This window comes from Camelus dromedarius, chromosome 26 (assembly GCF_036321535.1).
Source record: "Camelus dromedarius isolate mCamDro1 chromosome 26, mCamDro1.pat, whole genome shotgun sequence".
In the NCBI taxonomy this organism is placed as follows: domain Eukaryota; kingdom Metazoa; phylum Chordata; class Mammalia; order Artiodactyla; family Camelidae; genus Camelus; species Camelus dromedarius.
The window spans coordinates 12,467,381-12,493,856 of record NC_087461.1 but is presented as its reverse complement, the minus strand read 5'-3'; the positions used below and the strand labels follow the sequence as shown (position 1 = coordinate 12,493,856).

General features: G+C 41.7%; 1 protein-coding gene across 2 annotated transcripts in view; it reads left to right on the top strand.

Moving 5' to 3' along the window:
• Window positions 1-613: 613 nt before the first annotated feature.
• The window catches only part of PRTFDC1 (phosphoribosyl transferase domain containing 1), an 82,612-nt gene continuing 56,749 nt past the window's right edge, over window positions 614-26,476 (top strand). The window contains exons 1-3 of one of the 2 annotated variants that reach the window (XM_031444676.2): window positions 614-686; window positions 8,729-8,835; window positions 14,197-14,380. In XM_031444676.2, the coding sequence (XP_031300536.1) occupies window positions 639-686; window positions 8,729-8,835; window positions 14,197-14,380 (339 nt within the window). In that variant the 5' untranslated portion in view covers window positions 614-638. The remainder of the gene's footprint in view (window positions 687-8,728; window positions 8,836-14,196; window positions 14,381-26,476) is intronic. The other variant, XM_010981958.3, reaches the window with a different exon arrangement.

Here is a 26,476-nt window from a genome sequence, read left to right as displayed (position 1 = left end):
CCCAGCCGGGCAGTTCAAAGCTTTAAAAAAGCACATCATAGTTTTGTCCACAGCTGTACTTCGAGCACATCCTATACCACTGGCTCTTCCACGGATTTACTGGAGTTAAAGTGCCTAAAAGTCAGCAGGAAGGATTCAACGACCTTGTTAGCCTGAAAGCTGGGACGACAGACTTGAGGAGGCGGGGGACCTGGGCACACTTTCTGTTCCTGTAAAAACCGAGCCGCGGGCAGCCTGGGTCTCCCGAGTCCCCGCGGGGCGCGGGGCAGGCGGCGGGGCTCGGGGCTCGCAGATGGGCGGTGGCCACACGGGACGCGCGCGGGCGCCCGGGGCCGGCGCTCAGGTGGGGCTGGCGCTGCTCGGCAGCTGCGCCCCGCGCCTCCGCTCTGCGCTCGGGGCCCCGCATCCCCACCCCTGCGGCGCGCTTCGGGCCCCGCATCCCCGCCAGAGGACCAGCCAGGGGTGGGGGCGCCGGCCTAGGCGCTGGACCCGCGCCAGGCGTGGGGGTCTTCGGCGCGCCGCCGCTTTCCAGTCCGCCGGCCAGGGGCGGGGCAGCCCCATCCCCACCCCCTCCCGGCCCATCACCCTCCCGGATCCTTCCCGTTCCCTTCTTTGCTTCCCGCTTTCCCCGGAGAAACATGGCCGGGAGTAGTGAGGAGGCGCCAGACTACGGGCGAGGCGTCGTGGTAAATGCAAACTCCGATTTCGGGGCCGAGTCGCGCGCTCCCCGCGCTCTTCCCTCCCCTCCCTTCTTGGCAACCCCCTACTTTTAGATTAAACGGCCGAAGGGCATTCGGGTGACAGCCGGCCACAGCTTTTGTTCTTCCCTTCAGGCCGGATTGCTTCCACCCTCCCCCTCGCCCCGGCGCCCAGTCCGACCCCACACTTAGCATCCCTTCACCCAGTGTTCTCAGTGTTCCCTCCGCACCCCTCTTTCCTCCCCCCTCGCCCCGCCAGGAATCCTATACTCCAGCGTTAAGCCTGTCCAGTGCCGGGTCCCCACTCCTGCTGGCCACCAGGAGTCACCGTCACCTCTGGGCGAGGGGCGGGTCTGCGAAGACCCCAGCAGGCCTCCTCACTTTTGTGCTGCCCTCCGACTCCTCCAGCGCGGGCTTTACGTTTGGTTTTCAAAAAGGAAACTGAGGATTTTCCAGGAAAGCTAGGAAATAAAGTGACTCTAGCAGACGGAGTTTGGGCTTTGGAACCTGGGCTAGGACTTTCTGTGGGGCCCCTGCACGGGCTCGGGACACCCTGGCGCCGCTCGAGCGGCCGTCAGTTTCTGCAAAAGGGAAACACAGCAGGCAGGGCCCGTTAAGCCAGCTGGAGAAGATGTATATATCTAGTAGTGTGTCCGGATGAGAGGATGTGGGATGATGGGGTCCTAGACCTCAGCCTGTTTATCCCTGGGAATCCCCTCAAAGTCAACCATCATTCAGTGGGTACCCATCCCTCCGTGTCCTGGAATCAAACCTGGTCTTGCCCTGTGGCCGCTGGCACCTGCTGGGTAGAGAACAGTTTCTGTGGAAGGTAGTGGTTTTAATGTGGCAGGTTTAAAGTGAAACGGGGTAAGGATGGTGGGTGGGGCGAACTTGCTACATTAAGATTCTTGGTTCAGAGATCAGCCTGTAAAGCACAGATAATCTGTCTGTGACGGTGAAGGGACCACAGGAGTAGGAGGGTCCCGTTGGGAAGCACCTCACACTCTAACCCAACTGTCTGTTCAGGTTGAACTGTGTTGCCCAACACTCAGTTCACAGCCAGGCCTTTCCTTTCTAAAAGAGCAGTTCATTTATTTTTTTATTCCATTCATATTGACTGTCCTGCTGGGTTCCAGGTGGTGTTCCAGATTCTGGCAAAACAAGAAAACACCCAGTCTTCATGGAACTTACATTCTAGAGGGGAACAGAGACAAGCAGTGTGAAAGCAAATAAACAAAGAAGATACGTTCCTAGTGATATGCACAATGAAAAGAGAAGAGGGCAAGGAGATGGTGATTGGAGGAGGGCTGGGGATGCTGCTTTAGCTCAGAAGGTCAGGGCGGCCTCTTGGCGGTAACATGTGAGCCAAGAGCTGAAAGCTAAGCAGGAGGTAGCTATGTGAAGACTCTGGAGGAGGGGACGCCAAGTCAGCACAGAGTCGTTAGACTTTCTGAGAAGAAATCATGACATCCAGCTTATGCTTTAAAAAAAAAAAAAAAGATCGCTCCAGTTGCCATGGAGATGATGGTCAGTCCTAGGAGTGGGGTGAGTTGAAGGAGAATGAAAATGTAAAATGGGAAATCATTAAGTTCCATTCTGGACAAGCTGACTCTATCGTGCCTGTGAAGCTTACAGGCTTACAGTCAGGATGCTTGGGAGGCAATTTGAAATTCGCATTTGGAATGCAGGAGGGTGATTATATAGCTTTGGGAATCGTCAGCAAATAGAAAAATATCTGATGCTTGCAGCGGATAGGGATGCACAGTGAACATGGGGTGGGGGGAATGTAAAACTGTTGTTAAGGGTAGAAATCTAGGAACTCCCAAATGTAAGAGGCAGTGTCTGGGAGAAGCCAGATAAGGAGACCAAGAATGGATACAAAGCAGCAGAGAGCAGACAGGGTGGCAGGTGCCTAGGAAAGAGTTCTGTGGAGGTGAGGGGGCTAGGAGGTCATCAGGAGGGTCAGATGCTGCAGAAAGAGTAAGTAGGATCAAGATGCAAAAGACAATTGCAAAGCCATTAGTAATGAGAATCTTCTGAACAATTACTCCATCAGTGGAATGGTTAAAATATAGTACTATTATTTAATAATGGATTCTCTTAAAAAGGAATGAGGTAAATTGATATGACTAACAGGAACAGTAGATCATTAAAGTCTCAGAAGCAAATGATGGAAAATTAAATAGCTCAGTCTCTTGGTGTTAAAGGAAGCCCTTTCGAAAGCAAGGTAATCTGATGAAAGATGCAGGGGGGAAGGGAGAAGGTCCACTGAGGTTGGAAGTAATCAAGGTATATTGGAGATCGTCCCTGCATTCGTGTCATTCCCTCCAGTAGAACTTGGGATAATTAGATTAACTTCAAGTTGGATATGGGCAGGCAAGGCAAATTCAGGATGAATTCAAGGTGCTGGTGGGAGCCAATGGCATCTAGGGTTGAGAGAGGGATAGGATAGCTCAGGGGGGGTGTGTACACTGGGAAAACAGAGAGCCCCCAAGGATGGGTGGGAAAAAGATCAAAGGGAAGTTTTAGTACTGGTGAAAAAAGGGGCAGGTAATAATAGCAAGCGTTTATTGAGCACCTAGTGTCTGGTTTTCCTGTATGATTCATGTAATCCTCACAAATCTGTGAGGTAGGGCTACTACAATCCCCATTCTACAGGGGAGGAAACTGAGGCACTGATAAGTAATCACCCGGGTCACATGATTAGCAAATGGTAGAAGCAGGAACTGAAGCCAGCTTTCCATCACTGGCTGCTTAGGAAGCTGTGATTCCAGGGAAGAATCTCAGAGGTGGGTCTGCTATGGTGGACTGGATGTGGCAGAGGTGGAATAGAGATGAAATCCTTTGAGCCAAGGTAGATGAAGTTGCTATAAGTTGGAGATGCTAGAATGATCGTCCAGGTTGGTACTGGAGTGTCTGGAAATGAGGTAGAGAAGAACATTCTGAGTTGGTAGGAACTTAGCAATGAAGATGACAAAGGGCATAAAGCCAGATGATTTAAGCATAAACCAAGAAGTACAGTTTGTGTAAAAGAAAGGAATGTTAAGAGACTGGAGGTGGCTCTTGTCTACAGATGGCTTTCAGCTGAATTGGGGAGGTAGGACATTGGTAGATGATTAACAGTAAATGGGAACAAATGCCAATTGCCACATCAGAGATGTAGATCCTGAGTTCACAAACTTGGCTCAGGGTAGACTGGTCACCGGTGTCCCCCTTACCTCCCACTCGGTTGGTGTCTCTTTGTTACTTCTTGGGGAGAGAAAAAAAATCTCTACCCATCTGGCCTTTGGGGATCAGAATATTAGATATGTTTTGTTTTTACAGAACCATTATCAAAAGAACCATAGTTAGTACCTACCCATGTGAATTTGGTAGGAATAAAAAGAAAGAGAAAATCTAAAATGGTTCTGTTTCTGTTATGGTTTCTGCCACCACCCCCACCCCCAGTAGAAATGTGGCAGGAATCAGATAGTCCATCTAAAACACAACTTCACTAGGTGTAGTGAGTTTCACCTTCCAGGTGTAGAACCCAGCACGGAAGAGGAAAGCTTGCGGGGTACAAGATGTTATTTGTTCTGTTAAGCCTCCTTCATGCCTCTGGCAGCAGAACCCAGGGCCCTTCTTTTAGGAGACCACGTCAGCTCATTTCTCCATGTGGCTCTGAGGCATCCATCACGGTGCACCTCCTTCCCCGGCTCCAGGGGCTGGACCAGTGACCCCAGCTGGGCCAGTTGATGTTCTTGTCTGGGATTCCCAGAAGCAGAGCTGAGGGATAAGACTCCCTTCCTCTCTAACGGTGGACGGGTGGATATGAACCTGAAATTGGTGGCCACCATGGTCACTGCGTGAAGGAGAGAGTGGGGCCCAGAGGCTGGGGCTTAGCAGCAGACAGGAGCAGAGATTGGCTTTTTGTATGTCTTTCTTAACTATTTTTCTCCCTGAGGGGAGACAACTTGGAAAATAATGTAAGAAATATTCTAAGCAAAACTTGCTTTTAATAACTTAGAAAGAAGGTTTTCCATATATCTTCAAATGAAGAAAAGAGAGTCCGAAGGAGTTCTGGGGCTTGGATGTTGTATAAAACGGCTCGGTTAATGTGTTTGTCACTTCCCCAGCTTGGCCATGTTTTGCGTCTTTGAACAGAGAACGCATTGTTCTGAATAAACTTAGAGCATATTATCTGTGATACTGAAACTATTTAAAGACTTCTTGTTTTGATTGTTCAAAAAGCAGATGAATAACACAATTATCTGCAGTTCATAACAGCCCCTGTTCCCTCAGGTTTAGGACGCATTTACAGTGCAATTTGCATGCACTATTAAGGATAAACCAGTGGTTCCTTTATCTCTGGTTGTCTTTTATCTCTACAGTGAAAACTCACTATTTCAGACTCTTGGGAAATAGGCAGGTTTGGCTTATAGAATGGTTTTAGAGAAACACATTTCTTCTACTTTTAAATTTGCAGCTTTAACTCGGGTAATGGGACTTTGGCAAACAGGTTAGTGTCACATCTTTAAATTAATTAAAAACAGCTAGTCAATTCACCCCTAGGTGTGTTAGACTTCTGACCTAATCTCTGAACCATTACTCCATGCTGCCCCTGAGCAGATTACCAGTACAGTTTTTATCTGTAGGTTTGTTTTATTTGTCTTTTTTATCGTTCTTTTCCTTTTTGTTGACATCATTTATTAAGCATTGATTATATACCTGGAAATGTACTCTAAGTATATTATCTGTTCTATCTTTTTATCCTAAAAATAAGGCTGCCTATCAGTTTTATTGTGTCTCATTTAAAGACGGGTGGGAATTGGGTCTCAGAAGGAATTTTCCTAACATTGTACATAGTAAGGATCAGAGCTGGGCTCTAGAACATGGACTGGAGTGTAGTCTCTGAGATTCAGCCAGAGCCGGGGGCACTAAAGGATTTCCATGGTGGGAGGAATGACCACTGGTTCATTATGCCACCACAGGAGGGGCTCCAGGAGGTGGTATGGGTAGTGTGTGTGGTCTGTCGGGGGGGGGGGGGGCAGAAAGTGCTGTGCCCTGCGATGATCTCCCTGGGGCCCGCTGCCCGTCCGACTTCCAGTCTGGCCTTCATCGTGGCCTGCCAGCAGATCTTCTGGAAGCTCCTCATATTCAGCTGGTAGTTCAGGCTCTGACCAGCCGCTGTGCTGTTGATGGTTACAGAGGGCGCCGGGGGTTCCCAGGGTGGAAGCCAGAGTCACTCTGCAGATTCAACAGTTGCATGCAGCCAATTTGCTGGGGGAGGCAGAGCAGATGTGATGATCTTCAGATACACGGATGTCATACACCATTTGGCTCTCTGCCTGCCCATGGTAGATAGGAATTTCCAGAGCCCTGAACAGTGTGCTCTTTAACCCGGAGATAAACTGAAGGTGGGGTAGTCCGTGGATGGAGACTACCATTCATCCACTCATGTCACACTTTGGAGCACCTGCTGTGTTCCAGGTCAGTGTTCTGAGCACTGGGGTTTCAACAATGAATAAGGCAAAGTCTCTCCCAGGAGGAACTAACATCCCAGTGGGAAGAGACGAGACCAAACACATGCACAGGCAGACGTGCCACACCCAGTGGGAATGTGCGCTGTGAAGGACAGTAAGGCTGGGCAGGCTGTCGGGGTGAGAGGGAAGGAAGGGGTGCTATTTTATAGAGCTGTCGGGGGGCCTCTCTGTGGAGGTGACCTTTGAACAGAGACTTGAAGGAAGGGAAGGGTAAGCCATGTGGGCATCCAGGGGAAGAGAACTGTAGGCAAACAAAATAGCAGGTGCAAAGCTCTTGGGGCAGGAGATGCTTGGCACATTCAGGGATCATCATGGAGAATGGTGGCTGAAGCAGAGGGAGGGAGGGCAGGAGCAAGGGCTAGGGACAGGGCAGAGAGGGTGACCCTGTGGGCCCTGGTGAGAACTCTGGCACTCCGAGTGAAATGGGAACCCCTTGAAAAAAATTTGAGCAGAAGACTGCTGTGATAGGATGCACATTTTTAAAGCAGAACTCCTGCTGCCGTGTGGGGGGTGGGGAGGGAGACAGTGTTGCCAAAGTGGAAGCAGAGAGGTGAGGTCGGTAGCTACAGCAGTGGTCCCGGGAGGAAGGGTGGTGGCAGAGACCTGGGGGAGGCAGTAGGCTGCTGAGAGGTGATCCTGATGAAATTTTGAAGGAGTTGACGATAGGACTTGCTAATGGGCTGCGTGGGGGTAGGAGGGGGATGGTGAAAGAAAGAAGTCAACTACAACTCCAAGGTTTGATCTGAGCAACTGGGAAAGTGAGTTGCCCTTTGCTGAGAGGGGAAGGAGACCTTTGGGGGAAGGTACCAGAAGTTTGGTTTGGCTGGCATTCCAGAACTGGGATGAGAGTGGATCGGGGCTGGTCCATCACTTGCCCGTCCAAACCCTGGGCAAAAGAGTACTGGTTTTGAGTCCTGGGTGAGGACGAAGGTGCAAAACAGGGGGATATCCCAGTATTAAATGAAGTCAAAATGGATTTTAAGACAACAGAAAACTGATAAGATGAGTGAGCCAGAGGCTGGAAGGGACAGGAGTCTTCTCAAGGAGCAGAGAGCTCTGAGGGGCACCAGGGGCTTGGGCGACAAGATCATAGAGCAGGAACAGTCAGCAAGACCCCTTGAAGGAAGTGGGGACTGACCTGAGTTTCTGCGGAAGATGCCGAGCTTGGGGGGATGGAGAGGGAGAGGTCGTAGGTGCAAGACAGACAAATGAACAGAACCCAGAGCTGGGAAGGATCATGATTTGACTGGAGACCAGTCTGAGGACAAGAGGGGTTGGTGGAGTGGGTGGAGAATTAGGATAGGTCTGCATTATGAAAGGCCTGGAGAGCTCAAAGCTGCAGAGAGGTGCCTGATGGGAGTGTGCGGGAGGAAGTGGACAACCAGAGCAGCGGCTCAGCTGTGCTTTGGCTTGAGTGACTAACGCCTGTGTCACAGCCTTTCTTGATGATCTGAAAGTAAACTTGATCTCCACTATGTTTCTGTTTCCCACCTCTTTACTATTGAACCACGAAACACAGACATGCAGTCCTAAGTAAGAGGAAGACTTGCTAGCAGTCCCCACTATCTGAATTACACCCATTTTCTGGAGCAACCATTTCATAACAGGACTGACTTAAGTTCCCACCGTAGCACATCCCTCTGAAGTGTTTATGTAATGACCAGGCCACTCAGAAGTTTGGGTCTACACTAATCCCAGGAGACATGTACTTGTAGTAGGTACTTTTTCCCAGGCAGATGAGGCATCCACAGTGCATAGATATGTAATAATATATATATTACAATAATGTGGGATGATAACTGTCTATATTAATACACAGCCATACCTTGGAGATACTGTGAGTTGAGCCCCAGACCATCAAAATAAAGCAAATAACGTGAGTCACAAATTTTTTATTTTGGTTTCTCAGTGCATAAAAAAGTTGTATTTATGCCGTATTATAGTCTATTAAGTGTGCAACAGCATTGTGTCCAAAAAACAATGAATATACCTTAATTAAAAAACACTTTATTGGTAAAAAAATGCTAACCATCATCTGACAATGCAGGGTGGCCATAAACTTTCAATTTGTAAAAAAAAAAAAAAAAAACTCTCTGGGAAGCCCAATAATATGAGGGTGCCTATAATTACAGACATAAATGTCATTTATGATATATTCATGATAATATTTATAATTGAGATATACATTGTATATTTAAGTGTGTGCTCTCTTACAAACAGTAATATCAGGTTACCTGTAAGACATTAAGCTGATATTTTATCTTATGATGCCAAAAGTCAGGAATGGAGTTCTCTGTTCACTTCAGTACTAGGTCCTTTATCAGGTTGCATGAAATAAATGACCTTGTCCCACTGGGTTTCTCATAGGTTGACAGAATAAGCCATACAATTTAATGCTGTGTGGATTGTCAGAATTAGTCTCCGTTTTCAAAGGATGATCTTGTTTACTTACGTTTTAAAGTAAATTTCCAATGAAAAGTGTTGTAACCAAAATAATTTGACTTACAGATTACAGACGATTGGCCAGGGTATGACCTGAATTTGTTCACGTACCCACAGCACTATTACGGAGACTTGGACTACGTCCTCATACCTCATGGCATCATTGTGGACAGGTGAGTGCTGCTTCCTGTGTCGGTTTTTGCCTCGCCCTCTCTTGTGTGAATCATGCAGTACACTTGGGGACCCTATTCCTGAGTCTCTTCTGTATGGTGTTAGACAGAACTTTTATAGGACAGAGGATTTGGAATAAAATAAATCTGTGCTTTAACTGAACTGTTTACTGGGTTATTTGTTCAGGGCAAAGAGTAAGAAGGAGAGGCATATGGAAGGTATTAACATCCTAAGTAACAGCCTGTAAATAACAAATGTCCTGTAGAAACTGATTTAAATGGGGGCTGGGAAAGTGTCTCACATTTGCCACAGACTCTTGAGTTAACCAAGGAGGGTTAAGAGGTGACCTCTGCCTTCATAGGCCACACCCGCAAAGCCCTGGCTTTTCCAGCAACTTGCATTTATCTTGGATAAGTCGTGTCTCACAGATCGTGTGCACAATTAGGTTTTCAGTGGTAATGTTTTGGAAATAGGAATATTTGCAACTTAAAAATAACAGCACAGAACTATTTCTCAAATACTATTTCTAGTTCATTTGGACCTGTCTACATAGATATCCTCGGGCTCCTTCCAAGCCAACTGGCTTTCTGAAAGCTAACATTTTTCTCTCCTGTTCTAAACCCCTAAGTCACCTTCGTTTCTTCATTTTCCGAACCTCCTCCAAGTCAACCCACCATAAGCACCAGGATTTATAGGTCCTATCCCTTTAACGAAGCTGCCTTAATGCCCCTGTCATTGCCTTGCCATGGAACTCTAATATCCTGTGCAGAGATCAGATGCTTAAGCCCTCACATCTATATGAAAAGCAAGCTTCGTGGATTTCAGACTCAGACACTGGGGTGGGAGAGGCACTGGGGAGCAGGAGCAGACTGAGACTTGGGGCTCCCCACTCCACCCTTTCCCTTAAACTCTTGTACTTCTGCCTGTATTTTTTTTAAAAGCTGTTATATTCTTCTGAGTTAAAATTTAACTTATGAAATATGTCCTCAGCCAAAGGAAAGTTTGAAAAACACTAGATGGTGGCTATTCCCAGGATATTATCTTTCCATCAATGCCTGTCTGTAAGCAAAAGGAAATGTCATTCTTTCACTCAAGATTTTCTAAGATTTTCCGTTGGATAAGACTTGCATATTGTGTATTCTCTCAAACTATAGTCTACTATTAAAATAAGATCTGGTTTGGGGTTTCTCACAGCCCTAGGTGGCCTTCCGTGGAACATAAGTTTTGCTCCTCAGAGGGAAAAAAAGTTTCTATGATGAAATAAATATGAGAAATTTGGCATTCCCCAAATTGCTAAACTTCCCTGTTGGCAATTCATATTAAAGATACAGATTCCTGCAAAAAAAAAAAAAAGTGGGGAGGGGTGGGAAGTGAAGAAATCTGCTCAACTTTGACAATTAAACTGACTCTTGTTTTGTAGTGGGTGTCTCTGTACTCAGTTCCCCTCCTAGTAACTCTCAGAAGTGTCTCGTCTTCACACCAGTTTGGGAACACCCTGGTTTAAACAAATGCCTACTTTGCTCATCTGAAAATTAATTTATGACTTAATTCCATCCTGATCTAGTACGTGACTGAGGTACATCCTGGCAAAGTTACCAGTTCCCTATACAGGAGACTTACCAAGTGAACTTGTAAAAAATGCCTAATCTTAAGCTTTATGTCTGGAAACTCTGAGTCAGTGGTCTGGGGTGGGGCCCCAAGAATGCCCATCCCTACCTTTAAAATGATTTTATTAAGATATGATTTACATTCCACAAAACTCACCCATTGTAGGTAAATGATTCAGTGATTTTTTTAGTACATGTTTATGGCTGGACAACCTTCACCACCATCCTTTTACAATATTTTTATCATCCCTCAAAATTTGCTGTCAATCCCCACCATGAGGCAATCACTAATCTGATTTCTTTTTATATAGATTTGTCTTTTCTGAGCATTTCATATAAATTAAATCATACAACATCTGATTATTGACTTATCGGTGGATGAACATTTGGTGGGGTAGGTAATTATGTTTACTTATTTATTTACTTTTAAAGGGGTTACTGGGGATTGAACCCAGGACCTTGTGTGTGCTAAGCATGTGCTCTACTACTTGAGCTATACCCTCCCTCTGGATGAACATTTGAATTTCTGGTTTTTCATAGTTCTAGTACCATGAATAATGCTTCCATGAACATTTGCATATAAGTCTTTGTGTGGGCATATCTCTTCACTTCTCTTGAGTGGGTTCCTTGGAGAGAAATTCTGGGTTTTACAGTAAGTTTAAGAAACTGCCAATTATTTTCCAAAGTGGCTGTACCATTTTACCTTCCCGCCAGCAATGTCAGAGGGTTCCATTTTCTCCACATACTTGCCAACATTGAGTTTTGTCTGTCCTTTCATTATAGCCATTCTAGTGGATATATAAAGGCATTTCACTGTGATTTAAATTTGCATTTTCTTAATGATTAGTGTGCTTGTTAACTATTCATACATCTTCTTTGGAGAGATGCCTATTGAGTTGTTTGCCAATTTTGCAGTTGGTTTGTCTTCTTATTGAGTTTTGAGGGTTCTTTATATATTCTGGATGCAAGTCCTTTATCAAATATATGACTTGCAAATATTTCCCCTTAGTTTGTGGCTTGTCTTTTCATTTTCTTATTGACATCTTTTAAGGAGGGTGTTGGATGAAGTATTCTATAAATGTCAGCCAGGTCCAGTTGGTACATGGTACTATTCCATTCAACTTTATCCTTACTGGTTTTCTGTTTTGTTGGCTCTGTCAAGTACTCAGTGAGGGATGTTGAAGTCTCCAGCTACAATGGTGAATTCCTCTACTTCTTACAGTTCTATCAGGTTTGTGTGTGTGTGTGTGTATATATATATATTTTTAATTGAATTATAGTCTCTCAGTTTTTTGACTCTGTTCTTGGGTGCAGACACACTAAGGACTGCTATGTCTTCCTGGAGAATTGGCCTCTTTTTATTACATCAATGTCCCTCTTTATTCCTGACAATTTCCTTGCTCTGAAATCTGTTTTGTCTGAAATTAACATACCTACTCCAGTTTTCTTTTGATTATGTTAGCACAGTACATCTTTCTCCATCCCTTTACATTTAATCTGTGTCTTTATATTTAAAATGGATTTCTTCTGGACAACATATATTAGGGTTTTTTAATCCACTCTGACAGTCTCTGCCTCTAACTGGTGTATTTAGACCACTCACATTTAAAGTGATTATTAATATAGTTGGTTTAAGCTCTCCCGTATTTGTAACTATTTCCTATTCATTGTCCTTGTTCTTTGTTTCTTTTTTTGTCTGCCAGTCTGTGAAAACTGCCTCCCCCACAACGTGTAGCCTCTGAAAATGTGCAGTTTATTTTTCTTGTCTTTCTTTGTAAGCCTCACTCACCAGGGTTCATGCCTGTGTCTGAATAGCTTAGTCTTCAGCCTAAGATTGGTTAGAGATTGTACTCAAACACCTCAAGTCCGTGAGGCTTTTGCTCCCTGCTGATGAATGGATGTAGGCGCTGGCAAGCACATTCAAGTTTCCAGCCTTTTTCAAGTCTTCTTGGCTTTTACTTTTTTAAACTTCTTTTTGCTTTTTTTTTTTTTCTTAATTTATTTCCAGTCCATACGTATATTCCTTTTCATACTCTTTTTCATTATAGGCGATTACAGGCTGTTACAATAGGACCTTGTTGTTTATCTTTGGCTTGTACTTTCCACTGAGCTTTCTTGTCTCTCTTGCACATGCTCACAGGCTCCACCCTCCGGGGATGCGTGGGTGGCTTGGCTCACGCCCGTCTCTGCTGTGCACGTGCATAGCTTCCGGTCAACTTGGGATATGAGAAGAGTTTATTGTGTGCCCCTCTCCCGTGACTGTCACCTCCCAGAACTCCCTACCAACTCCGTGACTAGTCTGCCAGTTAGTTGCTCAGACGGGACCTCTACTTCAGGATAACGGCGCCCCTGGCCCTCGCTGTTCCCATGCTACCAAGTCGGCCGTCTCAGCTGAGCGGGCCCCCGGTCAGGTGGGCAGTGCCCCGCCGTGGCTGAACCGCCTGGTTGCACAGCGGAGCTGACCGGGGTAGTGGCGGAAGTGGGAGCTTTCTCAGGCAAGAATGCCGCAGACCTCTGCTGTTTCCACCCGGCGTTCCATGTCTTCATGAATAAATGATTCTCAGTTTGGTGCGTGCCTTTGGTTGATTTCCAGAGTGCTGAAACAGTTGTTTTTGACAGTTTTGTCCAACTTTCTACTTGCTTTTTGTGGAGAGGAGGTGTATACCTCCTCACTCCATCATGCTGGCGACAAGTGTCTCTTTTTATAGAATATCTGGCATGCTGGTGTGCATGTTTCACTGATCATATTTTGAGAAGCATTGCCTGAAACCATGGGTTGCCATTTTATATGTATATATGTGTATGCATATACACACACACACATACAAAACATAAATGTATGCTATAAAGTATATATATTCCATATATAGAACATATGTAATATAATATTTTATTTTTCATATCATTCACTTCATCTATTTTAATTTTAAAATTTTTAAATTGAAGTATAGTCGATTCACTTATTAGTTTTATTAGTAGGAACTTGTTGTTTACCAGTTTATCTATTTTAAATCTAATTCAATTTGAGGTACCAATGGGAATTTTTTTATAAAGTATGCACTTTAGATCCTGCCTCCGGTCAAAGTTTTAATGTTATGTGGGTGTATGGACAATGGACTTAGAGATATGAAATAATTAGAAAAAATACAATGACAGTTACAAATTAGGTGTTAGGTGCCAGCCCAAGGCTGCACCATTGAGTAACCCCCAGGAGGAACCATTCACATTGTGATCCATGGGAATGAGGCCCACTGGGGTTGTACCCTGGGGCACCTTTCAGACAGGTAACTTCATCAAATGTAGGACAAATGTTATTTTGATAGTTACCATGGGCTTGACTTTCCTCCCAGTCTCCTCTAGTGTTGCAAAGTGGGTGAGTCATTCTCCATTTCCTTTTTCTCTTCTACGAAGTGAGTATAATATCACCACATACCTTCATAGCATTGTCAAGGTTAACAACCAGGCTCTGTAGCAGTCAAATTAGAGCATTCATGACCTTTGACATATTTTACACCTTAACCATTTCTGTGATGCAGAGGAGCAAAAAGGTACAGTTGATGAAGTAGTTATCAGAAATATGTTTTGAACACTCTCTCTCTGTCCAACATTAACAAAGCTTCTTTATCTGTGGGCTTCTGTCTTCTCCACATTCTCCTGCATAATCTAACGTGTATAATACATCGTGCATTTTTTGAAAGGAACAAAAATACTCAGAAGTAGTTTTGCTTTAATGTATCTTTTAATCCCTTCTTTCAGAATTGAGCGGCTGGCTAAGGATATTATGAAAGACATAGGATACTGTGACATTATGGTCCTGTGTGTGCTTAAAGGAGGCTACAAGTTCTGTGCAGATCTTGTAGAACACCTTAAGAACATTAGTCGAAATTCTGATAGATTCGTCTCTATGAAGGTTGACTTCATCAGATTAAAAAGTTACAGGGTAAGTTATTATTTACTGTTTTCATTATATGATGTTTAGAATGAACAGTGTTACAAAAGTCAAAGAACTAATGATATTATGAAAATTAAGAATGTATTTTGGGGTGGAGAGGGTATAGCTCAGTGGTAGAGAGCGTGCCTAGCACGCATGAGGTCCTGGGTTCAATCCCTAGTACCTCCATTAAAATAAACAAACAAACAAATAAATAAACCCAATCCCCCCACTCCCCCGCACACTAAAACAACAACCAAAAAAGTTTAAATACTAGAAAAAAAGTTAAAAAGAATGTATTTTTTTTTATTTGCAAGATACTACAACCTGTAATTCAAATAACATTCTTTGGCGGTGGGGAGTCTCCTGTCTATTTCACTTATAGGGAAAGACGCTTCAGGAATGATTCATGCTTTCTCTTAACAGTTACAAAGCTGAGTGGTTATTTCCTGGCTCAGCGCCTCACGAATGACTGTGTTGAGAATGAATGTTAAGAAAGTCCAGTGAACGTGGACATGTTTCTGGTCTGGATGTCAAAGACCTGTGGGCGGGTGTCCAGCCCAGAGAGGAGTGTTAGGACTTGGGTGACTGCAGTCGGGCCCCGGAGAAAGAGAAGGAAAACCTGTAGGGACAGTGAGTCAAGACCAGGAAACCTCCCACAGAAGGTTCCCCCTCCCCCATCAGTCTGTGCGGGGTTTTCTTGGCCACAGCTGGATGGGACTGAGAGAGATTATTCTCCAAACATGTCATACCCTTAGCCTTCTCCTCTTCTCTCTATGCTATTGTCTTTTGTGATGCTTTTTGATTCAATATATAGTAAGTCATTAAACATTAAAACTAGCTTACTATTGGGTGAGAACTGTAGGAGTCAAAGCCCTGAAAATATCTCCATATATTAAACTAGCTTTGAATTGTTTTTCTATTGCTTTGGGACAACATCACCACAAACTTAGTGCCTTAATCTGACACACACTTATCATCCTACAGTTTTTCAAGGTCAGAAGTTCTCTGCTCAGAGTCCTTCTAGGCTGAAATCAAGGTGTTATCTGGGGCTTTGATCTCTTTGATCTCTTCTGAGATTTGGGGTTGTTGGCAGAATTCAATCCCCGTTTCCCTGCTGACTCTAAGCTGGAGACACCCTCAGCTCCTAGAGGCTGCCCTCAGGTCTTTGCCTCCTGGACTCCAACACAGGCAGCTCACAGCAGGGCAGGAGAACCTCTCCCTTCAGTCTGACCCAGCCCCCTTTTTTAAAGGCTTACCTGATTAGGTCAGGTTCACCCAGAACAAGCTCTTTCTGATGAACTCAAAGTCCACTGACTAATCACCTAATCATGGGAGTAAATTCCTATCGTATTTACAAGTCTCACCCATGTGCAAGTGGAAGAGGTTATACACACAGCGGGTGCACAGGGGGCAGGACTGGGAGGGGCATCTTAGAACTCTGTCTACCATTCTCTTTCTGTGACTCAGTTGCTTCTGCTTTAGAGCAGCTGGCAAATTATTTCTAATTTCCTAAGATACTCTCAATTTTCCTGACGACCTCTCAGGCCAGGATAAAACTTTTTTTTTCCTGTTCTGTTTTGGGTTTTTGCACACATCTTAACACGAATGTATTGGTTTCATCTTCTCTTGAAAACCTTTTTCTCTCTTTAGGTGCCTTTCCTTCTGGATTAAGTAGCTGTGCTTCCTTCTTAGATTTTTTTTTTCCCTCATTTACTTGACTCTGATCCTTTTCATATCTTTCCCCAGCAAACAGATTTTTAAAAAAATCTTTAGAAATATTTTAAAAAGTTAGTCAGGTTTATTGAGGCCTAATTTACATGCAATAGAATTTATCTTTTAGTTTGTAGTTCTCTGAGTTTTGACAAATGCATACGGTCGTGTAAATCACCACAGTCAAGACATGGAACAGCCCTGACCGCAAACAATGCTCTTGTGTCCCTTTGTAGGCAACCCTTTCTCCAACCCCCGGGCTCTGGCAACCACTGATAAATTTTCTGTCCCCAGAGTTTTGCTCTTTTCAGAATATCCTATAATGTAATCAAATACCATGTGGCCTTTGTAAATCTGTAAAGCTTGGCATCATTCATTTGAAATTCACCCCTATTGTCATATGTTCCAGTAGTTCAGTTCTTATTGTCAAGTAGGATTTTATCATATTGCTATTCCAGTTTTTAAATCATTCATCAGCTGAAGGATATGTGGTTTGTTTCCTTTTGGGGGTGATTATGAATAAAGCTGCTATAAATATTCACATGCAGGTTTCTGTGTTTACTTATATCTTTGTTTCTCTTGAGTAAATTTGACTTGAGATTGCTAGGTCATATGGGGGGTATACATAAGAAATTGCCAAACTGTTTTCCAAAGTAAAAATTGAATAATTCTGCATCCTCGCCAGCAGTGTGAGAGTTCCAGTTGCTCCACATTTTCAGCAACACTTGGTATTGTCAGTTTCTCTTTTCTTTCTTTTTTCTTTATTTTCTTCATTTTACCCATTCAGATAGCTGACAGTATCTCACTGTGGTTTTGATTTGCATTTCCTTAATGAGTAATGACGTTGAGCATCCTTTCATTTGCTTATTTGTTGTTCGTATTGCTTCTTTAATGAAATGTTTGTTCAAATATCTTGCTCATTTTAAAAATTGGGTTGATTTATTTTTATTGAATTTTGAGAGTTCAATATACAAATCCTTTATTAATATGTGTTTTGAATACATTTTCCAGCCATTGAGTTGTTTTTTCATTTTCATTAGAGTGCTATTTTTTTCAAAGAGCATAACTTACAAATTTTTATAAACTCTAATTTATCAGCTTTTCCTTTTGTGGATCATGCTTTTTGTGTATCTAAGTAATGCTTGCCTAATTCAGGGTCATGAAGACTTTATCCTCTGTTTTCTTTGAGAGGTTTCCTAGTTTTAGGTTTAAATCTAGGTTTATGATCCATGTTGTGTTATTTATTAATATGGTACAGGTTATGGTTCCTTTTTTTTTTTTGCAACTGAATGTCCAATTGTTCCAAGATCATTTGATGAAAAGACTATTTTTTTCCACTGAGTTGCCTTTGATCTTTCATTGAAAATCAATTGAATATATATGCATGAGTCTATTTCTGAACACTCTATCCAGTTTTATTCATCTTTGTTTGTCCTTTTGTCAGCACCACACTGTTTTGATTACTGCAGCTGTATAATAAAACAAGTCTGGAAATCAGGTAGCATGTGTCCTCCAACTTTGTTCTTTTTCATAATTATTTCAGAGATTCTAGTCATTTGCCTTTACATATAAATTTAAAAATTGTGATGTTGATTTCTACAGAATAACATGTTAGAATTTTTATTTTATTGGGAATGCTTTGAACCTGTAGATCAATTTGGGGAGACTTAACATCTTAACACTATTTAGTCTTACAATCCATGAACAGGACCTATTTCCCAACTTATTTATGTCGTATTTAATATCACTCTTTTCTAGTTTTCCAGAGTCAGATCTTAGATATATTTGGTTAGATTTATACCTAAATATTTAATGGTTTTTAATTCTATTGTTACCAAATCAGGTTCATTTGCCCAATGTTCAGTAAGCCAAATACTGACAAGCAAGCCAAATACTGACGAGTAAGCCAAACACTGACACGCCAAGGTTTGCACAGATGAAGGGTTTATTCCCAAGGCAGCCAAGCAGGGAAGTGACAGAACTAGTCTCAGATCTGCCTCCCAGAAGGCTAGAAGCTGGATATTTATGGGACAAGGAAGTAAGGTGGTCTGAGACATGAGGAAAGATAATTGGAGTCAAGAAAAAGGTGAAGTAATCTGTGTTGTGCACAGGTGTATCTGAGTTACATGCTTCTTCTTGGGATGCATGTTCAGAAAATCGTGGTGTTAGCATGATCTGGAGTGGAGTTTGGGGCCCTGTGACGTCAAAAAGTCACCCATCAGACACTTGCGCAGGCCAAGCTTAATGGTGGGTGGTCTCAACTGGCTTGACCTGAGCAAGACTAACTCTACGTTCTTGCAACACAACGGTACTATAGCAACCCAACATCAGAGGTGTTATCTGTAGGGGGCGGGTGAAGGAGTCTTGTGATACATTGTCTAAGATACCTGAAGCTTGGAGGGTATGCGACTTGCAAGAACAATTAAAGCATTAAAGCGAGCTTAGTCAGTGCAGGCAAGTTACAGGATGTTATTTATTAAACAAGTTATAGTTTAAGGGATCTAACAGATGACTACCCTCGGTTTCACTGTTATATATGGTAAGTTTTTCTTTGAATTTTGATTTCCAGTTGTCTATTGCCAAAATACAGAAATACTGTTAAATATTTAGTAATCAATTGTAACTTTTCAAAACACTTATTAGTTCCAGTAGCTTTTTTTGTAGATGCTTTTAGATTTTTCTATGAAGACAGTAATTTCTTCTGTGAATAGAGATGATTTTCCTTCTTTCTTTCTAATTTGTATACTTTTTATTTCTTGTTATTGCTTTGTTACTGCACTGGCTGGGACTTCCCGTACTATTCTGAATAGAAATAATGAAGGAAACATTCTTGCCTTGTTCGCAGTCAGTATGATATTAACTATTGCATCCCTGATTTTTTGATGTATTGTCTTCATTTTCATTCAACTTTCATTCATTTTCAGATTTCCTTTTTCACTCATGGATTATTTCTTGTGTTCAATTGCCAAATATTTAGGGATTTTCCAGAGATAGTTCTGTTTGATTTCTAGTTTAATTCTGTCACAGAAACTATACTTTATGTGATTTCAATTCTTTTAAATTTGTTGAGTCTTGTTTTATGACCCAGAATGTGGTCAATCTTGCTGAAACTAATAGCATCATAAAGTCAGATTAAACAATGCTGCTGCCTCTCACTGGACCATTTCTCTAAATGTCCTCTCTCTACTTTATCAGGGTTTTAACCTAGAGGAACAGATTCTGACACTCACTATCTCACGTTCATGTGATGCTAGTTCAGAACAAGCATTTGCATGTGTGCAGCTGCAGTGCTGCTGACAATCATTTTTGCTGCATCTAGACAGATGCTTTCAGATCAACATGTTTTTCCTGGGGTTAGGGATGTGAAGGCTCCTGCCCAGGGTTCTGATGGGCAAGAAAAATAAGAGTAGCCTTTAAATCTTTACCACCTTCATCCAGTCTCACACACAGTGCATTTTAGCGTTTGTCCCACCCTAAATCCTGTAGGACCCAAGGATAATTGTGATGTCTCATCTCTTCCCTTACAAAATATTCTTCCTCTTGGGCATCACCAAGGTGACACAGATCATCTCCTGAGAGATTGCCTGATGTAAAAGCCTACCTGCTCGCTCAGAGCAAGCGTCTCCCCTAATTAAATGTCCTCAGAAATGGATGGAAAAACCATATTCACAGACTGGGCTGTGACATGAACAGCCCATCTCTGCTCAGAGCACGTAGGCAGTCCTCATCCAGAGAGGAATTAATTGCTGTCAGGTTAGTCTTGAGCTGACCACCCCTTTACATACTTGAGCTCTTTCAACATTCCTGAGGACAGAGACCTATTTAAAAGCCCACACTGATAAACACCACCAAACAAGGGGGAGACAGGACTAACTTGTTTTCCTCTGAGGGTGTCTGGGGTTCCTGCATACTTCCTCTTTGTCAGGAACCGACATCTTGAAAACATCTCAGCAGAAAGAATGGCCACTAACGTAGTCTTTTTATTCTTTTAGAAATTTCTGGAGGGTGATGAGGACTCTGTGGGCTGTCGTGGGTGCTGGTCAAAAGCACTGTATAGTTTCAGTCCCTCCCATCCTTCTGCTCTGTGATTCCTTTTTTTAAAAATGTTCTTTCTTTTCTTTTTTTAAATGGAGGTACTAGGAATTGAACCCAGGACCTCGTGCATACTAAGCACATACTCTAGCACTGGCTATACCCTCCCACCCCATTCTTTTTATTTTTTATTTTTAAGGAAAAAAGTTGCAAGTTCAGTTTACTGAGAGGCTGTGTTTCTCCTTGTCACAGTATTCATCAGTTACTTTGGGGACTCTTTTCCCAGGAGGGGTCCCAATTTGACACCTTCCACTGTTCCCTAAAGGACCTTCCTGAAGGATGGATTGTCCAAACATCTCAAGGCTCTAGACAGTTCGACTTGTCTTTGTTGTTATATCAAACTTCCCATAAGACATGAAATGAATTTGCATAAATGAGAACAATCTAAACAGTGATTACTCAGAAATTAGCATTAGGCTAATTCATTGGAGAACATGGCCAACATACTCCTGTTCTTTAAATGAAATGAGATGCACTGGCAGCCAGAATCCCTTAACATTTCAAGTTTTCCATCCTCTTTCCGTCCCTTCTTTTTAACTTCTGTCCTTCTTTCTGTCTTTTCATTAGTATTCATTTAGTACTTGCTAGATGAATTCACTATCTTGTTTAGTCCTTTTTTTTTTTTTGGCAGGTAATTAGGTTTATTTATTGTAATTTTCCTAAATGGAGGTACCGGGGATTAGACCCAGGACTTCCTGCATGCTAAGCATGCACTCTACCACTGAGCTCTATCCTCCCCACTCTTATTTAATCCTGCCAGGTATCTCTCATCTTCTTACTGATGAAGAAAAATAGGCTCAGAGAGGTTAATTAACTCACCTAAGGTCACACAGCCAATAAATAGTAGCGATGGCACCAGAGCCCAGACTCATCTGTCTCTCAAGCCCATGCCCTTTGCAACATATAAACATCCCATATATTTTCTAAGATTTTCCAGAAAACTTGATTCTTTCATGAGATATTAATGTTTGCTAAGATTTATAAAGGAATTAGTGATGCTTTTCTCCTAAAATATTTGTAAGACAAATATCAAGTACATATAAACAATTATTATTATCATTATGCAGTAGTTGGCCTTTAAGAAATGGTGACCCTACTTGAGAAAATCTGGAAGTTGCATGAAAGGGAAAACTTATTACACGTGTGGCATCTCAAATGTCTGCAAGTGGCTATACTTTGAATCTTGTCTTATTAGAGCAACAAAACTTGTGAAAATATTCAATGTTTATTTTATTTAACAAAAAATCAAATAGCAATTATTTCTCATAAGACTTTATTCATCTACGGGGCCTGATTTTTCAGCTGATCTAGTAATCCAAGGACGTGGCATTACATGAGCACCTATTGCTGTTATACCACTACGTTCCACACTTAAAAAATGGTTTCTTCTTCTCAAAGTAATACATTCAAGTAGGTTAACAACCCAAATGAAGAATTTGATTGTGGCAGTTTTATGGAATAGAGAACTTGATAATTCTCTTGCTAGAAAACATATAAAAATGCTAAGTGAATATAATAATTATTTTTTAAAAGCCTTTTAAATGCTTATTGTAGCTCACAAGAAGGTAGGAGATATCCAAGGGACAGAAATGAGGATCTGAGACTCAGAGCTTAAGTGTGAACTGGGGCCTCCCAGGAGCCAGGGTTGGGAGATGTTGTCTCAATAATCTGACTTTAACCTTTATGCAGAGACAGATGGTAAAGACTTGGACCCATTTCAAATGGGAAGTTAGACGAAACTCTCTTACAAAGCCAGTGCCTTCAAAGATACATGCTTCCAGTGGAAAAAATAAAAACCCATCCTTTAGTGATGACAGACCCTAACACACTAGTCTGTCCTTGCTAGTTTGGCCTGAGTGGGTATGGGAAAGTAAAGTATCCTGTGGGGATTTTTAAACATGAGTCTGTACCACATGTGATTTTGAGGTTTTCATTTACTTAACCTGCATCGTCTGGGAAACTATAACCAGAGAATTTAATATTAAAATTGGTCTCAGACTACACTACCCCCAAGATAGCTGGTAGAAGAAAGTGGAAAATGTCTCTGGAGGGAGTACCTCAACCTAGATAGGGTCCCTACAGACAAGTCTCACTTAACGTGAGCTCACAAACCCGAAGAACAAAAGATGCATGGAAATAGCCTACCCCAGGCCAGATCAGCCCGCAGAGTAAACAGAAACGGGTAAACAAGCTATGTGAAAGTGACTGTAAAATACGTATACTTAGTGTGACTAAAGACTTAAATACAAGGACTTGAAGAAAATATCAGACAACATGAGAAGAAAAAAATAAATGAGAACATTTGGAAGTGAAATAATAGAATGTCTAGCAGTTAAAAAAAAGACACTAATTGAATGGATAAAATAGTAACTTGAATGGTGGGATAAACAGCAGATTGAATGTCGTTTTGAAGTTTGAACTGGAAGCTAGATGTGAAAAAGTGACCCAGAAGCATGGATAGAAATGGAATATATATAAGAGAGGATAGGAGACATGAAAGATTGAGTGAGAAGATCCAAGATACATCACATAGGAGTTCCATAAGGAAAGGCTAGGGAGAATAGAGGAGACGCAATTTTTCATAAGGTGATGTCTAATCATATTCTAGAATTGATGGAAGACATGAATATTCAGATTCAGGAAGCACAGTGAGACCACATCCAGACACATCCTAGTGAAACTGAAAGACAAAACACCAGAGTCAAAGAACAGACTGTAAAAGTACCTGGGGAGAAAAGAAACGTTGCCTTTCAAGGAATTACCACTATCCTGTCAACAGACTTCTCAAAGGCAACAACAGAAATCAGAAGACATTGAGGAGTATCAACATTCTGAGAGAAAATAACTGTTAAGTTAAATTTTCATTCCCAGCTGATCTTGAACTCGAGTGTGAGTGCCAGCTAAAGACATCAGTAGTCACATTCTGAAAGAGTTTCCTGATAACAAATGCTGGCTGGAGAAACACCCCCTAATTTATCTTGGTATATTTAGGGTATATTTTTAATTAAAAGGAAGTTGAACCCAAACAAATAAATATGATGCAAAGAAACTGATGAGCAGATAGGTAAATCAACAAAGTTCAAATCATAATTGAGGAAATAATAATACTATGACTCATTCTGGTGGTAAAGCAAACAAGATGGAACTGAAATACCAGCCCACACTCAGTTGTAAAAGACCAGAGCAAAAGCATTCTAAGGTTGTGTATGGTTTAGGAGACGCATAGAGACATTGATGATTTACAGAATTTCAGTTAGATATGCCTGCTAAAAATGTAAGGGTAACCACTGAAAGAATAAGAATATTATGTACATTATGTATAATTTCCCACAAATAGAAATGATGAGAAGGAATAAAGAAAACTTGAAAGTTGATTGATTCAATAGTAGACAGAAAATGAGAAACAATTAGGTAACATTATTATACCCATTTTACAGATGAGGAAACTGAGACCTGGGCTGTTAAGTAACATGTCCAAGATCAAACAGCTTGTAAGCAAAGGATTAATAGTCAAACCCCAGTTAACTCCAGAGTCCAAGACTGTGACAACTAAGACATATTGTGAATCTAGAGATGTGGTGATGTGTCAAGACTTATCAGGCTAAAAGGAGGGAAATCTCACCAAAGGAATCAGCGTAAATTTTTCCTGAGGTTTATTTTAATATTTACGTAACTAGGTGAAGCCAAGACCTGTAATTGCTGGAAGAATGGCCATGTCTATATATAGACAATTGACTGCTTATTTTACTGAAATGTGTTACATTTTATATTAGTAAACTATGAAGTAACCTCCAAGAAACTGAATCATAAATATTCACACCTTGTTTTCTTGTCAATTATGAGAAACTACAGTTTTCTTTGCATCTTTGCCCCTTCACAATGGAGATTTTCTAAAAGATAACATTCACTATACCTCTATACCTGCTTCCTCTCTGGATTCACTTAAAGCTGCTGCTCGCGGGAAGCCAGACCTTCCAGATTTTCAAAAGAACTTTGACCACCAAGCTCCAGCTCCAGAAGGTGTAGAGACTTGAATCAAAGAGGAACAGGCAAATGCAGCTGCCAATCGAGGCTACTCAGCTTAGTTCATTCTGAGAAAGCTCTGTCAGGGAAGGGGTGGGAGACTTTTTTTAAATTGGAGTATATAGTTGATTTATAATGTTGTGTTAATTTCTGGTGTACAGCAAAGTGATTCAGTTATACATATATATATTCTTTTTCATAATAGGTTATCATAAGCTATTGAATACAGTTCCCTGAGCTACACAGTAGGACCTTATTGTTTATTTTATATATAGTAGTTTCTATCTGCTAATCCCAAACTTCTAATTTATCCATCCGCCACCCCCTTTATCCTTTGGTAACCATAAGTTTGTTTTCTTTGTCTGTGAATCTGTTTCTGTTTTGCAAATAAATTTATTTGTGTCAATTTTTAGATTCCACATATAAGTGATATCATATATATTTGTCTTTCTCTGTCTATTTCACGTAGTATGATAATCTCTCGGTCCATCCATGTTGCTGCAAATGGCATTATTTCATTCTTTTTTATGCTGAGTGGTAGTCCATTGTGTATATATACCACATCTTTATCCAATCATCCATCAGTGGGCATTTAGGTTTCTTGCACGTCTTGGCTATTGTAAATAGTGCTGCTTTGAACATTGGGGTGCATATATCTTTTCTCTGCATATGAGCCCAGGAGTGGGATGGCTAGATCATATGGTAAATCTCTTTTTAGTTTATTAAAAATCTCTTTTTAGTTTTTTAAAAATCTCTTTTTAGTTTAGTTTTTTAGTTTTTCACAGTGGCTGCACCAAATCACATTCAGGGGTGAGAAGCCTTTTGAAATATATATTCTAAGGGGCTTGGGAGTAGAGAAAAGGGAGGATTTGAGAGAGGTTGAATGGAATATTAGTAGGTGCCAACAAGTGACTTCTCAGCCAACATTTTTGTATGCGGTTGTATTATTTGCCAAGTGCTTTCCCTTTATTCCTCCTATTTCCTGTATTTATTTCCTAAATGTTGCCTTGATTTAAAGGTTCGTTAACTTGTGTCCAATCCAACTTAAGAATAAAGTGCAATTTAGGGAGCTATACTATGATTCTTTTGTTTTCCACCAATTTGGTTAGCTAACCTGTGAGCAAAGTAAAACCTTCACCAAACTTCAAGGCTTTAAAAAACAGAACTTAATTTGAAGTGGGTGGTAGTTGGCCTGGATCCCCTCCCCCTACCCCCTGCACACTGCTTGTATTAATTAATGATTCCTGTGTGTTGGTGACACCACGAGAAAGCTTTTTGGAGATAAAATAGAATCCAGAGTGTGGCTGCAGTGAGACTGAGACATTTGCCATGCAAGGCATGTGGGCCCCTGGGGAAGCTGGCATCTTTATTAGAGCAAAGGTTTGGCCACAAACCTGTTCCCATGAGGGAAGAGAAAAGCTAAAATACGTTTCTGCTCTCTCATTCCCCAAGTTCAGAACAAAGAGTTTAAGTCAATCTTTTATCACCCTGGCTAGTGAGGAACTGGGACAGGATTAGGAAACCAAATCCAGCATCCTTAGTGTTAGTGAGTAGTTCCCACTTCGCCCTGCAACTGCTTCTTACTGAATGTTTTCCACATAGTAAGGGGGACTTGAGTTGAATGCCCCTTTTTAAATTTTTGTCAATTTATTTAAACAAAAACAAGAGCTGTTCACCCATTTCTTCCACCACCCACCTCCATCCATGAGCTTATTTTTTTTATTCCACACATAAGTGATCACATAGTATTTGTATTTGTCTGACTTACTTCACTTAGCATAATGCCCTCAACATCCATCCACATTGTTGCAAATGACAAGATTTCATTCTTTTTTATGGCTGAATAATATTCCACTGTGTGTGTATGTGTGTGTGTGTGCGTGTGCACACCATATCTTCTTTATCCATTTATTTATGAAGGGATAGTTAAATTGTTTCCATATTGGCTTATTGTGAATAATGCTGCAGAAATCTTTTCAAATTAGTGTTCTCATTTTCTTCAGATAAACACTCTTAAGTGGTATTGCTGGGTTATATGGCAGTTCTATTTTTAATTTTTTAAGGAATCTCCATACTGTTTTCCATAGTGGCTGCATCAATTTACATTCCCACCAACAGTGCACAAGGGTTCTCTTTTCTCTACATCCTCAGCAGCATTTGTAATAGAAAATCTGAACTAACCAATTACTATCAGTAGGGAGATTGAATTAGTAGTCAAAACCTTCCCAACAAACAAAAGTCCAGCACTAGGTGGCTTCACTTGTGAATTGCCCCTTT